The sequence below is a fragment of a genome, unplaced genomic scaffold (assembly GCF_019419815.1).
Source record: "Pyrus x bretschneideri cultivar Hongxiangsu unplaced genomic scaffold, Pyrus_bretschneideri_v1 Contig13, whole genome shotgun sequence".
NCBI lineage: Eukaryota > Viridiplantae > Streptophyta > Magnoliopsida > Rosales > Rosaceae > Pyrus > Pyrus x bretschneideri.
The window spans coordinates 7,329,051-7,350,543 of record NW_025999424.1 but is presented as its reverse complement, the minus strand read 5'-3'; the positions used below and the strand labels follow the sequence as shown (position 1 = coordinate 7,350,543).

The following is a 21,493-nucleotide window of genomic DNA, read 5'->3' as shown; positions in this document are numbered from 1 at the left end:
CAACTAAAAATCATCGGTCCTCCATTTCATCATGTCCAGTGTTCAATTTGTGGTAATATGCAGAAGGTGCTATCCAAAGCAAGGAGTCCCTCAACTCGGAATCTTCTGCCTCAGTTGCCGGAGGCATGTTGGCAGTGACGTTATGTTTGAGATTACGCAATGGTGGAGAGGAGGTCTTTCTGAAACTTTCTGGAAATATGAAGGACTACACCGTTCACACAACACAGAGTTAAAAAGGAAATTGTTAGTAAGGAATCAACTGCAGAACGTGGAATATTAGATGCATAAATACATAAACTGTAAAGTGGCTGATATAATCTCATTCTCCAGCTTTGATCTGAACCTGAAACAAATTTCAAAGATTTGAGATACATAGCACGAACTACAATCAACCTCGCACCGAGCAATGCATAATTTCCAAGTATTTGAGGCTGGATTCTGGAAAAAGAAAGACCATGCTCCTCATAACACATGACATTAATGACAAATGCTCGATGGGAAGGCATAACTTAAACATGTCGATGAGATCAAAGTTTTCCAAATCCACATTTTTTAGGGACAATCTTTTCAAGGAAGAACAAGGTACAAAACCAGAGAAACCTTGTATTCCCACATGCTCCAAATTTAAACTAGTTAGATATTTTGCAGCACTAACAGTCCGCAGGGATAACAAGTAGCCATTTGTTCTGTCCTCTGCATTTTTCTTTGGGAGGCTGATATCCAACTCTTTGATGCCTCTCACAATCGCAAAATTCAACCATTTATCGACCAGAGTAGCGTCGTCAACAAAGTACCTCATGCGAAGCATGAATTTGTCTAAGAGCTGCTCGTCGTTCTCATGGAATTGATCCGCATACCTTTCCCAAATCTTGATGAACTTTCTTGGCTGATTGTCGAGTGTATGATCAATGTCTCCCTCATTGAAATCTAATATAGGGACTGAAGACCACACACTTTCCCATTGCTTGGAATGAAAACTCATGCGGACGACAGATTTAGTGGGAATGAATCAGAGGATTTGATGGTTATATAGCAAGGTCTGGTAATTCAAGCCTCCGTATTGCTTCCACATCCTTGGTGCTTTCATCATCATTATTTCCCATCATTTCGTCTTGCTTTTGGATGTTCAAACTTGTATTTGTATATGGGTTCTCTGAGATGTTGCCTTGAGCTTTTCTCTCGGTGGACATGACAGGATTTGAGTGCCAAGTTGCCGACCAAAAGAACCGGAGCTCTTGTTTACAAGTACTGTTACAGTAAAGCGGTAGGAACCTTGAATTCCAAGCAATTGGAGATTAGGGTTATTTTTCCTTGAGAGAAATAGAAAACGTAGGCCCATAAACCCACATACTCTTATGTTTGGAATATTCTAAAATGGTCTCTTAGTAGTCATTGCCCTTGACCTGGAAATCAAAAAGAAAAATCCTTTAAACAAGATAACAATAGCAACAAAGTATAACGCCCTTAAAAGTGAAGCTAGTTTTGTGAGCAGAGCCAAGTACATTTCAACCAATGCAGGCTGGAAATTCAGTATTAAAGCATTGTGCACTTGTGAGGTACATGGCTAAGACACAAAAAAGGCTTATAAAATTTATATAGCAGTGGAACTACATCCTGCTAATGATAAAGCATCAATGCTAGACTATGTACCTCCAGCCACCATAACATCTGAATCTCCAAACTGAATCATCCTTGTGGACTCACCCAAAGAATGTGCTCCAGTAGCACAAGCTGTTACTGCAGCATGATTTGGTACCTATGTTTAAAAACAACACCAAATGTATGTTTTACTACATGAGAATACGTACACATGACCTTCAAACAGAGGAGAGACTTTTCGGTATGAAAATTAAAAAAGGGAAGAACATGATTCATGGCTTAATGAGAGCTATTGCAGTCCATCTTGTTTTTGGCACTCTTGTCAACTAATGACTCGATTGGTTCAATGGTTAATGGTTCGGTGCCAACTTCAAACCTGAAAAAAGACCAACATGATAGCTAATGACCTACATCTCCGTCCATGATGGTCTTTGCATAAATACATCAGAATTTGAATAAATGACCAACCTTTGTCCACGTAACACTTGTAACATACAGAATGTGTCTCAGAAAGTTGTTCACACACCTGGAATCCATATTTCATGCTGATATGACCAGATGCCATGTTGATTAGTATCTGAGGAATGAAGAAAGGACTAAGCCGACGAATACGCTGATTAGACAAATAGAAACAGCACATATCAAGTTTTGTTCTTTCTACCATTTCCCATGTCATTGCATAGATATTTTAACAACCGGAAATGTAAAGCAAAAAACCAACCTTCTCACAAATCATTTGCGCAGCGTCTAATATATGACTGTTACTTCCAGTTTCCCCACCAACTGGGACTCCCTGCCATCCATCAAATTAACATAAACCCACATTTTCAATCAACTTAATTACCGACTTAAAATTTGAAATTACCGTTCTTACCCTTTCTTCAGGCTCGGTGGGGATCCAACTAGCATCCTTAAGTGCTTCTACAGCAGCACACAGCGCATACCCAATAAACCTCGCCATTGAACGATGATCCTGACATAATACACATATACATTGTACACATTTCAGTAAAAGCATGAAACTTTCAGTATTTTTTTTATACACGAGTCAGCCATACTAAATTAGTATCGCACTCGCTATCCAAACCAAGACCTCCGCTTGCAAGAAACACCAGTAAATCGTAGTACTAAATGCCAGCCGAAACTTTCACTATCTGATACTAAATTAAACTAATTACCTTGGAAATGAGCCACAATTCCTCGTTGAATTCACCTGGGTTGCTTCCACAGGGCATGATTGCAGCAACCTTGGAGGTGAGCTTGTCGAAGGTGCATGATTGTGTGTCTGAATCAAAGCCGTTCATCTTGATATATTCAGGGGTCAGTGCCCTTATGGCGCAATCGCCTTCTATGAGTCATCTTCCACGTCGTCTCCACCCCGCATCCCAATGACGGCACCATGCCAAGCCCTGCAAACCAGAGCGCACCAAGCTAAGATTACAGAGAGGATGAGAGACAGACAAGGGAGGAGAAAGAGAGTACCGGTGACGACGACTCGGCGAGAACGAGGGGGTGGAGGGGGTCAAAGAAAGAAGAGGACATGCGACGAGTGAAGAGTTTGCGCCAAGCGGGAGAAGCCATTGTTTTCGGAGCGCCAACAACGGCCATGGCTTTTTGGGTTCAACTCTTTTAAACGATTGTTTCGCTGAGATATCTTACCGGGCTTGACTTTGGGCCTTGCCACTGGGTGCATCGAAATCAGTAAAGCTACTTACGACTTTCTAATGATGTTTCGTCTTCATGGTACAATAACATATCATATAACATTGTGGATAAATATTTAGACGTGCCACGTGCTTGTATTATTGACGCTGAATGTTATAATTGTTCTAATTGAATACATAATTGAGTTGAAATACCGTTGTCGTCGTAGTTTATAGTAGGTAAATTTCTTTGACAAAAACTTTTAACTTCTCAAACAATCCTCTTTATTTTTAATAATTGAATTGGATAAGTCAAACGGAATTCGAGATCATATTTAAACAAAGATGTGTGAAAACCAAAAAGGGTTTGTAAAAGTCATATTTTTTCTTAAAAGAAAAAATTGTAGGTAAATTTCTCCATTATCCATGTGAGTTGTTCATATCCAAAAACAAAGACAACGAAAAGGAACCGGATTCCTTTTCAATCCAAAGAAACTGAGCTCAAGAATCAAATCATCCAGACCATTGAAATTTGATCCAACGGTTACAAATAAGGGGTTCCTCTAAAAGTTATAATAATTGTAGCCGTTAAATCAAATTTTAATGATTTGGATCATTTGATCATTGGGCTTAGTTCATTTAGATCCGAAAGGAATCCGGTTCCCAATGAAAAAACTAGAAGCTGCCATGAGTCATGAATAGTAGAATCCACGTGTCGTCACATAATTGGAGAAAACTGTAATAAATGGGCTCCACACAATATGTGGTCCAAAGGAACAGTATGATTGGGTACTAATGTGGATGGGGGCCCTGGGGCTTTGCAGAAAATAACCCCCTGTGCATTGAATTATCAAAAGAAAAGGAAGTCTGGCTTTTCTGCTGCACGGCCTTCAGCAAGAACAAGGAAGAAGCAGAGCATCAATCAAAAATCACACCAACACCAAATCTCTCTCTCATATTTCTCTTTCAATCATAAATGGGGAATGAAATAGTATATAAACAATATGGATAAACACGTACTGCCGTGATTTCCGCCCTCCCTCCCCACCCCACATCTCTCCTCTCTCTCTCTCTTTTCTACTGTATTGTCTCCCACCGCCAGTAAGGACAGCTTTGTCAGTGAGTGACGCCCAAAAGCCAAAGCCAAAGCCAAAGCGCGAATCCGAGAGCTCATAAATCTTCATCAATCTGATAAAACTACGCTTCCTTGTAACGCCTTCTAAATCTCTCTCTGCCTCTCTCTCTCTCTCTCTCTCTCTCTCTCTATAAATCTCCCTCTCTTTTTTTCCCACCTTAGTCTTTATCAAAGACACAATCTTTGAGGAACCCACCTCGATTTCTCTGGTTTTTTATCTGGGTTTTGCTTGTTTTGTGATTTGGAATTCGTGTTCTCATCTGGGTCGGTGCGTAATCTTGCTGCAATTAGGGTATGAGGAAGAGGGAGAGGGAGAATCCATGTGGGGTTTGCGGGCACTATCACAAATACGAAGAAGGGGAGGTCTGTGGGGTCTGCGGCCATCGAATGCCGGCGGTTTCTGAGAGAACTTCGATCCAAGTTAGTGCTTTTCCGTCTGAGATCTTGCCGGAGTTCCTCTATTTGGGCAGCTACGATAACGCTTCTCGCTCTGAACTTCTCAAGACTCAGGGAATCTCTCGTGTCCTAAATGTAAGATTTGTACTTTTGATTTGTATGCTTTGGTTATAGGATTGTGAATACGATACTGCGTTTCTGGTTCGGTTTTGCTATTTGGAATGGATCAGTTTGGTTTATAGGTTCGATTTCTGTAGCCGAATTTGTTTTCGTATGTTGATTTGTGCTAATTAGTTGTGCTTTTGGAGAACTGTATTTATGATGGATAAAAGATGCCAAAGCTGAAATTTTATCTGCGGTATGAGGAAGTGCTTTTGTTGCATTGTTTATGTAAATAATAGGGAAGTCAATGAGATAGCTGCAAGAGCATCCATTGTTAAGCATAATGGTTGAGATCAAAAGTTAGCTTGTCTCTTAGATTGAAGTAGTTGGCTGTTGAGATAGATAGCGGAACATGAAGAGGCGAATAGTAGAATCCAAGGATAAGCTGCGTACTGGTCATATGGGTGGTTAACTCCTCTGCAATAGAAGATATAATTTCATATGAGAAGTAAGAAAGGTGGATTAAGGCTGTGTCTAGGGTTATGAATAGATATGGACTTGGATAATGAATTAGTTTTCACTATTTGACCTTGACGATTTATGATCATTGGGTTGATTTTGATGATCTTTACTACTGAGCTAATATTCGTAGATTACTTGTTGTGTTGTGTTGGTTGAAATAGTGATTCAGTCTCCAACAATCGAAGTCTTGACATTCTGGTGTGATGTTTTTCTCCCTCTATATGCAGACGGTTCCTGCTTGTCAAAATCTGTACAAGAACTCTTTCACTTATCACTACCTCCAAGATGACAAGATTTTGCAATTTGAGGATGCAAATCAATTTTTAGGTGTGTACTTTCTCTTTTTTACCATAATGAATTCACATATGTTGTTTAATGTATTCTAGATTTCAGCTCGTTATATGGTTTTGATTCTGGGATATTTGGCTCATAATTTTCACTAATACAGATTTGCCTTTCAAACTCAGTCTTCATATATAGCTGTTGTGACCTACTGTTTGCATCATTTGCTGACATGCACACATTTAACATATTGTTTGCTGTTGCTTTCAGTTTAGCTGAGTACATTTGCTACTTCAATTGGTTCATAGTTTTTCTATGGATTTCCCTCCTGGCATGGTATTTAAGTCAAAGAACGTACGGAGCCACTGAAACTTGGTTACGGGAACATTAAGATATTTGTGTTGGTGGGTTCTTTAATGTGGGATCTTTATATGTTAACGGATTGGAATTTGATGAATACGATTATTAATAGTTTTTTATTTTTGGTGATTGGATGGTTTAGGGTTAAATTTGATATGTTTCCCAGACCTTTTCCTTGGCCCTGTTTTGATCATTATGATAACACGACACAGAATGCTTTCTTGATTCACACTTACCTAATTGCCCCCTTGTTTAAGTTCTTGCTTTATTTGACCAAATATCTGAATTCACCTGTGACATTCTGGTACCGTCCACTGGTTCAGTGGATTTGCAACCTTATAGGTTTACATGTCAGCTTCCCAATTGAGAATTAGAATCAAGATATGGACAAAGGGCAATAATGAGATGGGCCTTTTTCGTACTGGCAGTCTAGCACCCTTCTGATAATTTGATGGAAGAATATTTATTTTAATCTTAAATTGATCAATTTTAGATGAGTTAAGTGAATCACATTCTACTAGGTTGTTAATATAAAAAATAACTAGTTCACGCTCTGCAGTTACTGAGCTATTGTGCGTTTTGGTTGCAGAACATCACTGAAGTGATTTATAGCATTTAATTACTGTAACCGACCTGAAAATTTTAATACTTATTAGTGAATGGCTTCGCTATTGAATTTCAGAATTGCTGATGCTAGCTTGGATATTCTTAGTATAATTAGCATTTCAAAATTTGCATTGTTTGCTTATCGAAGTGAAACTGTGCTTAATCTTGTAGAGCAATGTGAAAGGGACAAAGCTCGCGTTTTAGTACACTGCATGTCAGGGCAAAAGAGGTGAATTACTGAAAATGATATTTTTTTTGTTTTAGTTTATGTCTAGAGTGTTCCATAAATAGTGGATCACATAGCCTATGCAATTAATATATTGCTAAACCACCAGCCTATTGGTTTTTATGAAATATTAATCATCAAATTTTTTGTTTGTTTTTGAGATAATAACTATGTTCATTTTTGCAGGTCTCCGGCTATTGTAATTGCTTATTTGATGAAATCTAGAGGATGGAGACTAGCACTGAGTTACCAGTGGGTGAAAGAACGGAGACCAGCTGTTGAATTAACTGAAGGTATGCAATGAAGGTCTGTTTCAGCATTTCTTAGAAGGAGCAGAATGCAAATGGTGGACTGCCATGTTTGTCAAACCTTCTGAATATTACCTAGCAATGTTCGTGCATGAAAGTAGTGCCCACTTGTTCTGGACAATTATACATCTCTGACTTTCATTTGTGTTTGTGGATGCAGCTTATTACCGGCAACTGCAGGAGTATGAGGAAAAGATTTTTGGATCAACTGATAAGAGCAACCCAACCCTGCCAGCCTTCCCACCGGCAGCTGCACCTTTGTTTAGCTTTGGCTTCCCAAGACCCAATAATCCAGTTCCTGTCCCTACATTTAACAATGTTGGTGCTACCTCTGTTTTTGCCCGGCCTCCCTTAGACATTCCTCCTCAAGACTTTACATTCGGAGCCAGCCAGCCTCAAAATAACATCTCAGCAAGTGCTTTCGGTGCAAACCCGCAGAATTCAAACCCCTGTGATATTCCAATGGATGGTTCTTGAGTTTTCCTGTTTCTTAAACCCCTTTCGCGGATCAAACTGTTGGAGCAAAGTATCCCTGACTCGGATGAGTTTTATTTATATCTGGATGTAAAGTGGGAGTGACTGCTCATACTTTGTGTAAAGTGGGAGTGACTGCTCATACTTTTTAAGCTTATAAGATTTGACAGGGTGATAAGGGAAGCTGTCATTTTCTTTCTTGCTCATACTTTTTAAGCTTATAAGATTTGACAGGGTGATAAAGGAAGTTGTCATTTTCTTTCTTTGGTTTCAGTTCTGTAAGTGGAGTTGTATTTCTTCATTAACGCATGATCCATTAATACAAAAGTTATCTTTTACTAGATGCACTTTTGTTTTTGGGTGTGTTATTGCAAACGCAAATGCAGTTCGAACTTGAGACCTCTTCGTGTATATCTAGTAAGATAAGTACCACTCCACCGAAAACTAGTTGGTGAGCGGCGTGTGACGGGCAGTGAGCAGTGTCGAAATATAAAACAGCCATTTTTATTTTTATTACAATGTTCACCTGACATGATTTTATGCCCAGTAATCATATACACAACGATTGTTCTACAGCCAAGCCAAGCATGCATTACATATTTACATGAGACGCAACACAATAGAGATCACAGAGAGACAGAGCACTCTTTGCTTGGAAATGTGTCTTCAGGAAATACATGTCTCAAGGGTGGACTTGGCAAGCCATAATAATCCCGGATCATCCCGCTTCAGCACAAGATAAGTCTCTTGTTTTCCATCCATGACGCTTTCGTTGAAGCCAATCGGAAGAAGGAATTCCATGGCAGCTGTTATTGCAAAATTGAAAAACGGCAAAACAAAAAAGTTTATCACGAAGCTACAGTAGCTCGATCATTAGACCGTCCTGGGATTATTATCCAACCCTTCAGGGTTCCCATTTAAAGATGGGAAAATTTCACCAAGCCAGATCAATAAATACGGAATCTAAATGTAGAGGAAGTTGCATACCTTTGTAGTTTGCCACATTCCTTTGGATTGTGGAGTTCACCTGCAATGTATATCCATCACTATTAGGAGAAATGTTTAAGAGGAAACTCCACCTGTTCAAGCTAAATTTAATGAAAGATTATTACCGGTAACAATGTCCATACCTTGAGAAGTTTCCTGTATTTCGTCTCACCTGGGTGTTCGAGCACATTCCTATAAAAATAAAAAATAAAAAAAAAAGTGTATGAATAAGCCACAATCAACATCTCAATGCACAAAGGTTTACAGATGACCCAACAATGCATCTTCTATTAACTTCATGTGCTACCTGAGTTCTACATTGCTTCAGAGCAACAAGTTCAATATAACCGCAACCCTATCACATGGTGTTTCTAAAAAGATTAAACCAGCTGGTATACGCTGCCTGGAACTTTTTACGTGTATGGAGAAAGGCTACAAGTTAATCAAACTAAACTACTATACCTTATTATCTTAAACAGAGTTTGGAGGACTGTGGTAGCCTGTGCGCGATTAACCTCAGCTTCCGGCATCTTAATGTTCTCCTGCAAGCATTTACAAAAGATTGTAACAGGGTCTTGAATTCTTTGAAATTCTTGATCATCTGGATCGGGTTCATCAATCTGCATTCTGGATGTTTTCTGTGGATGCACCAAATTAGCATCAGGATCAGGCTCTGCCCGAGTGACTCCATTTGACTGGGAATCATCAGGATCAGGTTCATTATAAGCCTTCCTTGGATCGTCTTCATGTTTGATGGTTTCAGTAACCAAAGAACTGTCGTGGTTAGGTCTTATGATATTCCTACAGGAACTATATCCTAAATTATCTGCTTTTGCATCCTCGGCATCAGGATCAGGTTCGTCCACATTATTCCTTGCTTGCCCCCTGCTTTCCATAATATCCATATTATCAGGATCTGGTTCTTCACGAGACTCGGTCCCTGCTAACTCAGGTTGACAGATCATAGACTCACTGAATTCTTTTCCAAATAAGGTCCCGCTTCCCGTAAATTGAGATGATGATTCATCAGTGCCCTGAGAATCATGAGGACTGAGCTCAAACTTGTTCTGATTGTCAGACAGGGCATCAGGATCAGGCTCCATATCAGGGTTCTTCTGCAGTTTGTGTGAACTTCCAACCTCCAAGTTTGCCTTTGCATTTTGTAAAACTTCATCAACCTCGTTTTCAGACACTCCCATCATTCTGATGGACTTTCCCTGAAAAAGAACAAATCAATCGGTTAGCATGCAAGAACTCCAAAAGTTCAGTTATAGACATTCAATCCATCAAAGTTACATCCATCTTATCCCCTTCAATACATTCATTGCACGTATTCATTTATGAAACTTGAATAGAAATTAGAAGGGCTCTAAAGTTTTCTTGTCGTCCAAGTCACTCACATAAAGCTTCTGATAGGGCAGTTATCGCGTCATAAAGACAAGTAGAACCACCAAACTCCAAAAGCAGTAGCAAATAGCAATATCTAGGTAACTGTTCTAAGTATTCAGAAGATACCTCAACGAATGAAGCTTCCTGCAAACTCAAGTTCCGATGCTCATCGGAGAAAGGAGACAACATTTTCGAGCTTTTATCGGAAAACTTTGGAACAATTAGCCTCATCGTATCTGCTTTAACATCCGTTAACTTCTGCAGTTCGTGCCCGAGATCCTTAAGAGTGGCACCCGAATGGATCTTCACATCAAACCTCTTTCCTCTCCATAAGACCCAAAGATTGTGCTCCACTCGTGGATCTTCCATGTTATCCTACAAACCCAAATATTTCAACTTTTAATACATAAAAATGCATCTAGAACTACCAATAAACCAAAATTACCAGTCTTTTTAATATCCCAAAGGAAGAATAATCATTGTTTCAGTTCCATCATCAAAATATTAAAAACCCACATAAAGTTTTGAACTTTATCCACTGCCAAAAAAAACCTAACAAAACCCACATAAAATTCATCTCAAATTTCAACGAAAATCAGCTCCAGGCTAAGAAATTTGAGAAATGGGCACACAGTTTTCATAGAAATAAATGAAGTAGATTGAATTGAACAGAGATTTTCGGAACTAATTAAGCATTAATCATAGAGATTATGGAAGCATAATCCGTAATTTAAGAAAGATGACTTACTCAGATTATGATCGAGCTCTCTCTGGTTTTTCTGAGAAGCGGATTTTCTGAGAATTGGCTTTGTCCTAAATATCAGGCAAAAATGCTTTTGGCATCAAAAAAGTAAAATAATTTCGACGATCAATTGGTTGCATAGGCATGCGAGCGTAGGATAAGAGGCGGCGTACTTTAGTGTTTATGGTTGGGATTGCCGCTACAATTAACGGATGTGCGTCGTTGACCTCGCGTTACGTACGTGCAGGCGTATCGCCATCGGGATCAGTGAGAAGAGAAACTGCAACTATGTTGACTGAACACATTTCCTAGATTTTTCTTTTTTCTTTTTTCTTTTTAATCAAATTTTCGAGCATTTTCTTGGGACGTGGCCCTTAATGCTAAACCATCCATATCAACTAACTCCTAGTGTGACCAACGGCTTAATGATTACATTGTTTTTATCATATAATACTAATAACATTCTTATTTGAACCTTTTTATTCTAATTTCTCAACTCGGTTTTATTTCTCATCCTGCAATATTATACGATATGATTTGAATTATCTATTTTCTAGGTGAGGTTTTAAAAATCATTTATGCAAAAAATTAATTAAATTCGAGATCATTTAGTCATATCAACGGTCATTGAATAAATAAACTATGTTTTTCACTTACACATTAATATTTTTTACAATGTTAATTATAGTTAAAAGATTTAATTGTTGATTTTTTTATAAAATTAATCTTTAGAAAGTACAACAAAAAGATATGAGCGAGAATGTTGTCATCCCATATTTTCCCAATCTTCTTCGTGATATCATCCTTGTTATTAATAACTAATGAGGAATAGAAAGTTTTATGAATCCCCTAGTTAAGTTACATTCTTCGCGTTTCCAGGATTAGGTTTATTCAGATTTACAGCTAGCAGCAAAATCTGCAAACACAGGACATGTACTGAAAGAAAGTAGACGAACATTTTTTTTTCTCTAGGCACATAGCCCTTGTTAGTGCCTGCGTACCAGCAATGGCCTAAGCCAAACAAGGGGAGCTTCATCTTCGAGTGTGGGGATAAATACTCTTTACCGTGGAATTAGGCTTTTCTAAATAGCTTGCATGCGCTTTGTGTAAATGTGCCGAATAAAGATGTCACTTTGTATAAACATAATTTATGCTACAATTGTTATAAATAAGCAAAATTTAGAGAGATAACATTTACTAGTGACATAAGCGAAGCATGTGTAAAATATCACAATGTAACTATAACACAAGGGGATGACAAATAAAAGAGGGAAGAATAGATACTGATGTTATTGATCTTTTCTTCCTCTAAGTATTTTGATAGTACACATAGCGCTCTATTTATAGAGCAACTCCAGCACATACCTTTTGAAAATACAATCCTCATTCATTTCCCAAGTCCACATTACTATGTGGACATTTATAACCCACAAATATTTTCAACACTCCCCTTTAGGATGCCCACTTATCAACATCAGTTGCCTCGTTAAAACCTTGCTCAGAAAAACCTAATGGGAAAAAAACCATAGCGAAGGAAAAAGAGTACAACTTTACGTGGATTGTTGATATAGTGTTAAATATGCTTATATTGCCTCGTTAAAAACTTGGTAGGAAAAACCAGTGGGAAAAACCCTAATCAAAGAAAAAAGAGTACAACATACATGTATCATGGATGCTCCCCCTGATATGTATCTTCTCGTGATTCCATATTTTTCAAATTTATCTGATTGGTAAGTTGACATAATCCGATACATTGCACTAACTTTTGAAATGTGCACTTTGGTAGAGATTTGGTGAACAAGTTTGCCAGATTTTCATTGGAATGGATTTGTCTGGTTTCAATAACTTTAGCCTTCTGAAGCTCATTTGCATTGAAAAACTTTGGAGATATGTGTTTAGTCTTATCGCCCTTGATGAATCCTTCTTTCGTTTGGGCAAGAAATGCTGCATTATCTTCATGAATGGCAGTTGGATTGTCTGTCTTTGAAGTTAGACCACATGAATTCCGAATATGATGGATCATTGATCTTAACCAAGAACATTCACGACTTGCTTCATGTAAAGCAAGTATTTCTGAGTGATTTGAAGATGTAGCAACTAATGTTTGCTTTGTTGAGTGCTATAAGATTGTTGTATCTCCATTCTTGAACATATATCCAGTTTGTGAGTGGGCTTTATGCGAATCAGAGAGAAAACCAACATCTATATATCCAACAAAGAGCTGGTAATTTGTGGATTTCTTTAAGTAGAAGAGACCCATGTCTGCTGTCCCACGAAGGTATCACAATACATCTTTGATTCCTTTCCAATTACAAATTGTTGGAGCAAAGTTATACCTTGCTAACAAGTTGACTGAAAAAACTATATCTGGTCTAGTACATTGTTCTAAATACAATAAAGCACCTATTGCACTCAGATATGGTACTTCTGGACCAAGGACCACTTCATCATCTTCTTTTGGACGAAATGGATCTTTCTTAATATCCAAAGAACGAACGATCATTGACGTGCTGAGTGGATAAGCTTTGTCCATGCCAAATCGCTTGAGGATTTTTTTCAATGTAAGTTGATCGATGGACCAAAATTCCACTAGCACAATGCTCGATTTGCAGGCCAAGACAATATTTTGTTTTTCCAAAGTCTTTCATTTCAAATTCACTTTTCAGATATTCAGCAGTTTTATTGAGCTCTTCAGGAGTTCTAACTAGGTTCATATCATCGACATATACTGCCACTATAGCAAATCCAGAGTTGGATTTCTTAATGAACACGCAAGGGCAAATGACATTATTGATATACCCTTCTTTGATCAAATACTCACTGAGACGATCATACCACATTCGTCCAGATTGTTTCAGTCCATACAATGATTGCCTTAATTTGATTGAGAACATACCTCATGGTTTGTTAGTTGTTTCATGCAACTTAAGTCCTTCTGGGACTTTCATATAAGTCAATATCTAATTCTCCATATAGATACGTGATGATGACATCCATAAGTCGCATGTCAAGTTTTTTTGAAACCACTAAACTTATTAAGTAACGGAACGTAATTGCGTCCATTACAAGAAAGTATGTTTCCTCATAATCAATTCCAGATCTTTGCGAAAAACCTTGTGCAACGAGTTGTGCTTTATATCTTGCAATCTCGTTTTTCTCATTTCGCTTTCTTATGAATACCCATTTGTAACCCACGGGGTTTATGCCAGGTGGGGTTTAGACTATCGGTCCAAAAACATTTAGCCTTTCCAAACAATTTAATTTTGCCTAGATAGCATCTTTCTACTTAGGCCAATCTTGTTTCTGTTTGCATTCATCGACAGAGCGGGATTCAATATCATCACTTAATATGATTTCGATGGCTACTGTGAATGCGAACATATCGTCGATGATTATTTCATTACAATCCTATAATTCATTAGTACAAGCATAATTTATGGAGATTTCTTTACTTTCATGTACCTCTGTTTCTTCAGGTACATATGTCTCACTAAGGATATTTTCTTTTTTTTGAAAGTATAAAATCATGAATTGTGGATTTGTCATTCATTTTTACTAATTGAATGATTTCATTTGGATTCAGTTGTGCCCTTGTCTTTCTCTTTCGAGGGGCTGAATCTTTTGAACCTGGAGGTCTACCACGATTCAGGCGTGCACCAGATGAATCATTTGCTGCCACTTTATTTTGTCGAACAGGGACATCAATTCTTGCAGGTGCATTTGCAGCTAATATATATGATTTTGTTACTTTCATAGCATTGTTAAATGCATCTGGCATTTGATTAGTAATAATTTGAAGATGAACGATCCTTTTGACTTCGTTTTCACATTGAGTGCTACGTGGATCAAAATGAGATAAGGTGGGAACAACCCATGTCAGCTCTTGCCGTTCTTCTGGAACGGTCTTTTCTCCCCCTAAAGATGGGAAGACTGTCTCATCAAAGTGACAATCAGCAAAATGAGCTGTAAACATATCACCTGTCAAGGGTTCCAAATATCTAATGATAGACGGTAAATCAAAAACCACATAAATTCCCAGTCTGCGCTGAGATCCCATCTTAGTGCGTTGTGGTGGTGCACATAAACAGCACAACCAAAAACTCGTAAATGTGAAATGTTTGGCTGATGCCCAAACACGAGTTATACTGAGGAGTATTGGTGGTTGGCTATAGGTCTCAATCGAACCAATGATGCAACATGTAAAATGACATGTCCCTATGCAGAAAGTGGCAATTTTGTTTTCCTAAGCAGAGTGCGAGCTGTTAACTGAAGCCGCTTGATCATGCTTCTGCTAAACCATTTTGAGTATGGACATAAGGAACAGGGTGTTCAACATCAATGCCCAATGTCATGCAGTAATTATCAAAAGTTTGAGATGTAAATTCACCAGCGTTAGCAAGTCGGATTGACTTAATGGGGTAATCTAGGAACTGTGCTCACAACTTAATAATCTGAGAAAGAAGTCTCGCAAAAGCTACATTCTGAGTAAACAAGAGACAAACATGTGACCATCAGGTAGATGCATCAACCAAAACCATAAAATATCGAAATGGTCCACATGATGGTTGAATAGGCTCACAAATATCCCCTTGAATTCTTTGTAGAAATGATGGGGATTCAGCATCAACCTTTAGTTGTGATGGTTTAATTACCAATTTCTTTTGAGAACAAGCCTTGCAAGGGTTATCATTTGAGATAGTAATGTGTCTGCTCAATAATGGATGTCCATTAGAGTTGGTAATGATCCTACGCATCATGATAGATCCTGGGTGACCCAAATGGTCATGTCAAAGCATGTAAACTTTTGAATCAATGAACTTCTGGTTCATGATAGTATGTGATTCAACTGTCTTTATGTATGTATAATATAATCCACTCGTCAAACCACACAACTTCTCCAATATACCCTTCTTGGTATCATTGGAGGTAATGCATAGATACTCCACATTTTCTGCACTTTTTGTTTCAATGTGGTATCCATTTAAACGTATGTCTTTGAAACTCAATAAATTTCGAGTAGATCGAGTAGCATACAACACATTTTGTATGGACAATACTGTTCCATTTGGTAACATAATTTGGGTTTTCTCTAAGCCTTCAATTACATCTAATTAACCTGATATTGTTGTTACCCTTACTTTTGTAAGCATCAATCTTGAGAAATAATTTCGATCTCGAAGTATTATATGCATGGTTGCGCTGTCTGCAAGACAAATATCTTCGCCATTGCTCTTGTTTTGAGAATGACCATAATGTTTATCCATGCCTTCTAAGTAGAGATCACTGTTAAAAGCAATTTATAACAGGAAATTTAAATGCCACTTTTATTGATTTTGAAATGCTAGTTTTAAACTATAAGTTCAGTACATCAAACATAAACGATTTAGTCGGACCGGTACACTTCATTCCCCCTTTCCATAATAAAGTCTGAGACATCTAGGTACCATGTTCAACTGCTCTGATAAGTCATACACTGGATCAGGTATATCCATTGGTTTAGCCTGGTCGAGAAAATTGGTCTCAACACCCTTCTCCTTGATGAAGGCTTGATATAAATCCACTAGATGTTTTGGGGTACAACAAGTACGCGCCTAATGCCTATTGCCACCACACCTATGGCAGCCTCATTCAGAATTTCTGGGAGCATTATTCATATGAGTTTTGCCTTTGTGGTGATTTACATTTTTGAAGTTCGAGCCTGAATTATGCCTTGGAACCTAGTTGTGAAACTGGACACCATAATTCTTGCTTTTCCTATTCCACCGCCCTTGCATGTGGCCACGTCCTCGTTTATGATTATTGCCACCAAAGGATATGACGTTCACTTCGAGGGAAGCAACATTCACTTATGGGAATGGTGTAGATCTAGTAGGTCGGGACTGATGATTTTTCATCATGAGCTTATTATTTTGTTCAGCTACTAGGCGCACATATATCAGTTGGTTGTATTCAGTGAAACATTGCTCTCTGTACTATTGCTGCATAAGCACGTTTGAAGCATGAAAAGGGTTGAAGGTTTTTTCCAACATATCTAACGGATTTTCAACCGTTAGGTACTCGCTCTTTAGTTCTTCATCAAGACAGCGACGGATAAAGATCATGGCCTTTGCCCGATCTTGAGAAGACGCACTGTTTTCCTTTTTTATTGTTTCTCCAAGATTCCTTGCCTCCAAATTGATCTTGGTATCCACTACCCAAGTAAGGTAGTTCTTCCCAGTAATGTCCAGGACAACAAAATCAAGTTTTACCAAGTTTGTCATTTTCTTTTCTGAAAGAAAAACTGAGATATGTAAGAATTTGCAATAATATGTATTCTGAATGTATGTAGTGTTAGAACTTCTGGTTCTTACAAATTTTTCATTTTGATCTTCAGGCCAAAATGATATGCACTCGAAACTTCTGGCTCAAGATTTACATAATGAATGAGGAGGGCGATTGTACCACACCATTCTCATTAAAATAACATAACATAGGATGAGCGATTATTTCGCACCACTCAAGTAACAGGAAAATTTAAATACGCAGAGCAGGTGGGCGATTATACTGCACCACCTAAAATTGCAATGAAATTAAATAGCAGGTAAATTAAATATGCAGGGTAAGGTGGGCGATTATACCGCTTCACCTAAAATTTGCAGTAAAATTAGATCTGCAGTCCAAAATAGGCGATGATATCGCACTATCTTGGATTGCAGTAAGATTAAATTTACAGTTCAAGATAAGCAATTGTACTGCACCATCTTAGATTGCAGTAAAATCAATATAAATAAACACTGGGTTAGCAATCAAGAGCTACACCAAACAAGAAATCAAAGATATAAGTAACTGTTAGGTCGAGAACTAGAAGCAAGCATGGTGCAAACAGTTCTTCGCGAGGGTATATCCAGCCGTTGGGGCAGAGGAAGAAGAAGAATAGTAAAATCTTTAGAGGAACTTTTTTTTTTCTTTCTTTCGGCGAAGAGAAATGAGAAATTGTTAGAGAGTCGTGTTGATAACATGTTATAAATAGGCAAAAGTTAGAGAGATAACATTTTCTAGTAACAGAAGCGAAGCATGTGTAAAATATCACACTATAACTATAACACAAGGGGATGACAAATAAAAGAGGGAAGGATAGATACTTATGTTATTGATATTTTCTTTCACTTAGTATTTTAATAGTACACGGAACGCTCTATTTATAGAGTAACTCCAGCACACACCTTTTGAAAATACAATCCTTAATCATTTCCCAAGTCCACATTAGTGTGTGTGTCACATCCCGGCCCGGGACGGATCACTTCCTGGGCCCGCTCCACCACCGTAGCACGATATTGTCCGCTTTGGGCTTACCATTCCCTCACGGTTTTGTTTTTGGGAACTCACGAGCAACTTCCCAGTGGGTCACCCATCATGGGATTGCTCTAGCCCCCTTCTCGCTTAACTTCGGAGTTCCTACAGAACCCGAAGCCAGTGAGCTCCCAAAAGGCCTCGTGCTAGGTAAGGATGGGAATATACATTTAAGGATCATTCCCCTGGACGATGTGGGATGTCACAGTGTGGGCATTCATTAACCCACAAATATTTTCAACAACAATATATTTTTCATTGGCCTTAATTGGACCATGAGGTTCAAACATATATAATCCAACATTAATGTACATTAATCCAAGAGAACGAATATGTTTTACTATAAATGTTGCATGAGTCAAATCGGAGTGCGCTCAACTCGAAACCAACACGCCAAGTTTACTATAATTGAGATTTTATTCATTCCTCTTCTATTGCAACTTCTTGGTTTTTGGTAGATAAGTCATGCCTGGAAAATATGAAAATTGGTGACAGTCAGATTCATTGTAATTACTTGCCATTCAAAACGAGACACAAATACGAGAACAGTTAATTGCGCTATAAGATTAATTTGGAATGCTAATAATAATTTCCAATATAAGAGCACATGACAACATACTGAATTTTACGCGAAAGTTGATACATAGCGGTTACAGACATCGCGAAACTGACACTCAAAAGATTCCAGTTCTTCTGCAATCTCAAAATGGACAAACTATGAGGATGTGAAAATCTATCTCAAACTTGTATAGTAAACTGTTGATGTAATTAATTAATAACTTGAGGTTTAGAGTCAATTACTGGTGTAATTACTGCGCTGTATCTTGCCCATATAAGTCCAGTGGATGCAAGGGCTGGAGATCATCAAATGGGGATGCCAAAAGTTTTTATCAGTAAGTCAATTAATGAAATAATTACCAATCAACCAAAAACAATTACCAACCAGTAAGTAAACTTTTCAACAAAATGACAAGACGGGAGATTCTTGACCGCCTCGGCTATATATCCCCTTCTTCTTATATCTCTCAACATTCTCATTATGTGATAGCGGCTAGGTAACGTGATGAGATATATAGAAAGTAAGAAATATATCTCCGATTGTATGGTAGAAGCCTTGAAAGACTGAGGCCATCAAACAAATCTCAGTACTCTCATTATGTGATAGCTGTTAGGCCACGTAATGAGATATATAGAAAATAAGAAATATATATCTGGTTGTTTGGTAGAAGCGTTGAAAAACCGAGTCCATCAAAGAAGTTAGGGAGTCATGGCCAACCTGATTGCTGAGGATAGGATAGTTTCTCTGGTGGTTTTGCTGAGTCGAGAATATTTGCAATGGTTAGACCCCATTTAAATGTTGGGGCCCAGAAATGGACTGCAAATTAAAACACACAGAAAACCTTTTAACATATGAGAGGCTGTATTCTATCTACAATTTCTTTTTATTTTTTTGTGACAATTTTTTCTATTAAAATTTCTTTATTAAAACTCCATATATTCTAAGACCAACCGGGGTAATGGTATCATGTAGTGTTAATTGTATTTTATTTTATTTATAAAATAATTATATTCGTCATCAGATAAACTTTAACTTTACATTAAAGTCGAGTACCAAAAAACAAAGGAAACATACCAAGTTCATAAAGATGACAAATCAACAAGTTCAAAAGAGCAAAACTATAGCAGGCAAAATGTCGTGCGAACAAGCCCACGCCATCAAATCATTGAGTTTAAGGAGGTATAGTCAAATTAAGATTTTAAAGGATTTAGGAAGATTTAAGACTTCTACAAAATTCATATGAATTTTAAAGAATTTGAATGGATTTAGTTTGTAGATTTTGGTGGATTTTCATATAATTTTTTTATTGAAAAAAAAAATTAGAAAAATCTTTCCCCTTGCCCTACTATACTCGATAGCCACTTTATCCCATCCCTTTTCGGGTCCCTTTTCACACAACCACGGCTCCATCTCTTTATCAATTGATAGATCAACATAACTTTGGTGAGCTTTTGAGTACTACACCACTAACAACCATCACCACTGATTGCCTTTTTGCCACAAACGTACACTGTGGTACTTCAATAGTGCTTGTAGTACCATAGACATTAAAAAATCAAAATGGCAAAAGAGTAGTATTAACCAAAATCCTGGATCAATCATGTCCTTCAATAATCATACATGCCTAATTAAGGTCTAAGGGTCATAATAAGAGATTCTACTAAAGTATATGGTGGTTACCTGTGAGTGGCTAGGGTTGGTAAAGATTTGAGGACTGCCCAGATGGAAAAGGATTTGAAATCTTAGGGGGTGAGATTAGATTCTTTTTAGTCTTGGTTATATATACTTCTTGCTCTCAAATCCCATAAAATCCACAACTTATTGAAATCCTCCAATATCTTAATTTTTTTAATACACTTAGATTTGGATGGATTTTAAAATCATTTAAAATGTTTTAATTGATTACACCTAGATTTGAATAGATTCTAAAATTCTTTAAAATCTTGTAATTGACTACACTATGATTTTAAAGTCTTTTGAAATACTCTCAAATCTGAGTTTGACTACACCCCTAATTCACAAAATCATTAGTTAAAGCTGCCATAACATTCTAAAGTCAGTTAAGCACTAAAATTCATTAAGAGTTTTAGTTTTCACTTAAGAAATCAATAATCTCAACCACATGTTCTTTCATCTCAATAACTTTCATACTAATCAAGCACCACCTAGCGGATTAACACGAAATGATCGATTAAGATCAACAATCCATCAACAATAATCATTGAGAAATTAAGAACAATATAACTAAATAACAAACAGAAAATTAATAGTAAAAACTTGTAGAGTAAGTAAACAAACTAGTTTTAGGGCCAGCTGGGTGGTTCCAAAGTGCTTGCAGCTTGGGATTTGCCATGAAATTATACAGATCCCTTCTCGAGATCTGACTGAATATACAGCAAATATGAGGAACAAGGAGATAAGAACTTATATATATTAATCATTATATAGTGGTTGAATTCAAGGAAAGAGACTGTATAATTATATAAGCAAAGTAATCTTCTGACAAAAAACCAAAAAGAAAAATCTAAGCAAAGCTATTTGACAGAAATTATATTTTAAAATTAGGGCAAGTAGTCCTCTATAATAGTGGTGGAGAAGAGGGTTGCCGTTCTTATCCTACAACATGGGTTCAAACTTCGTCAGTTTTCTAATCTATAGTTTGAAATATACATATTTTAAAACAAGGGAAAAAATAAAACATTAAACCGACAAAAATTTGAGGTCATGCCATTCGACAAAAATATTAGAACAAAATTGCCCCTCAACCAAAAAAGTCCAAAAGTAGTCCAATATAATATATCAAATAATGCATGGCTAATTTGGTAATTTGATCA

The 21,493-nt window shown here is 37.4% G+C and overlaps 3 protein-coding genes and 1 pseudogene across 8 annotated transcripts; 1 reads left to right on the top strand and 3 right to left on the bottom strand.

The window, feature by feature from the left end:
* Positions 1–321: 321 nt before the first annotated feature.
* On the bottom strand, positions 322–3,226 carry LOC125474726 (annotated as a pseudogene).
* A 900-nt stretch (positions 3,227–4,126) lies between these two features.
* On the top strand, positions 4,127–7,996 carry LOC125474954 (protein-tyrosine-phosphatase IBR5-like). Of its 3 annotated transcripts, XM_048579218.1 has the most exons (6): positions 4,127–4,451; positions 4,669–4,908; positions 5,625–5,724; positions 6,817–6,874; positions 7,058–7,164; positions 7,340–7,996. In XM_048579218.1, the coding sequence occupies exons 2-6, from the start codon at positions 4,672–4,674 to the stop codon at positions 7,654–7,656; spliced, it is 819 nt and encodes a 272-aa protein (XP_048435175.1). In that variant the 5' UTR covers positions 4,127–4,451; positions 4,669–4,671; the 3' UTR covers positions 7,657–7,996. The 3 variants fall into 3 exon arrangements, with proteins under 3 accessions (XP_048435175.1, XP_048435174.1, XP_048435176.1); XM_048579217.1 differs by having other exon boundaries at positions 4,127–4,908; XM_048579219.1 differs by having other exon boundaries at positions 4,127–4,908; positions 7,058–7,177; positions 7,340–7,431.
* Positions 7,997–8,141: 145 nt separating this feature from the next.
* On the bottom strand, positions 8,142–11,062 carry LOC125474953. 4 transcript variants are annotated; one of them, XM_048579216.1, is made up of 7 exons: positions 10,778–11,062; positions 10,156–10,404; positions 9,664–9,857; positions 9,103–9,630; positions 8,784–8,832; positions 8,641–8,680; positions 8,142–8,459 (listed from the first exon to the last, which is right to left on the bottom strand). In XM_048579216.1, the coding sequence occupies exons 2-7, from the start codon at positions 10,396–10,398 to the stop codon at positions 8,320–8,322; spliced, it is 1,194 nt and encodes a 397-aa protein (XP_048435173.1). In that variant the 5' UTR covers positions 10,399–10,404; positions 10,778–11,062; the 3' UTR covers positions 8,142–8,319. The 4 variants fall into 4 exon arrangements, with proteins under 4 accessions (XP_048435173.1, XP_048435171.1, XP_048435172.1 ...); XM_048579214.1 differs by having other exon boundaries at positions 9,103–9,857; positions 10,778–10,842; positions 10,945–11,029; XM_048579215.1 differs by having other exon boundaries at positions 8,142–8,456; positions 9,103–9,857.
* A 7,267-nt stretch (positions 11,063–18,329) lies between these two features.
* LOC125474725 (mitochondrial pyruvate carrier 4-like) lies at positions 18,330–21,134 on the bottom strand. Its single transcript, XM_048578702.1, has 5 exons — positions 20,958–21,134; positions 19,377–19,475; positions 18,902–18,954; positions 18,720–18,793; positions 18,330–18,569 (listed from the first exon to the last, which is right to left on the bottom strand). The coding sequence occupies exons 1-5, from the start codon at positions 21,010–21,012 to the stop codon at positions 18,521–18,523; spliced, it is 330 nt and encodes a 109-aa protein (XP_048434659.1). The 5' UTR covers positions 21,013–21,134; the 3' UTR covers positions 18,330–18,520.
* Between the last annotated feature and the right edge of the window lie 359 nt (positions 21,135–21,493).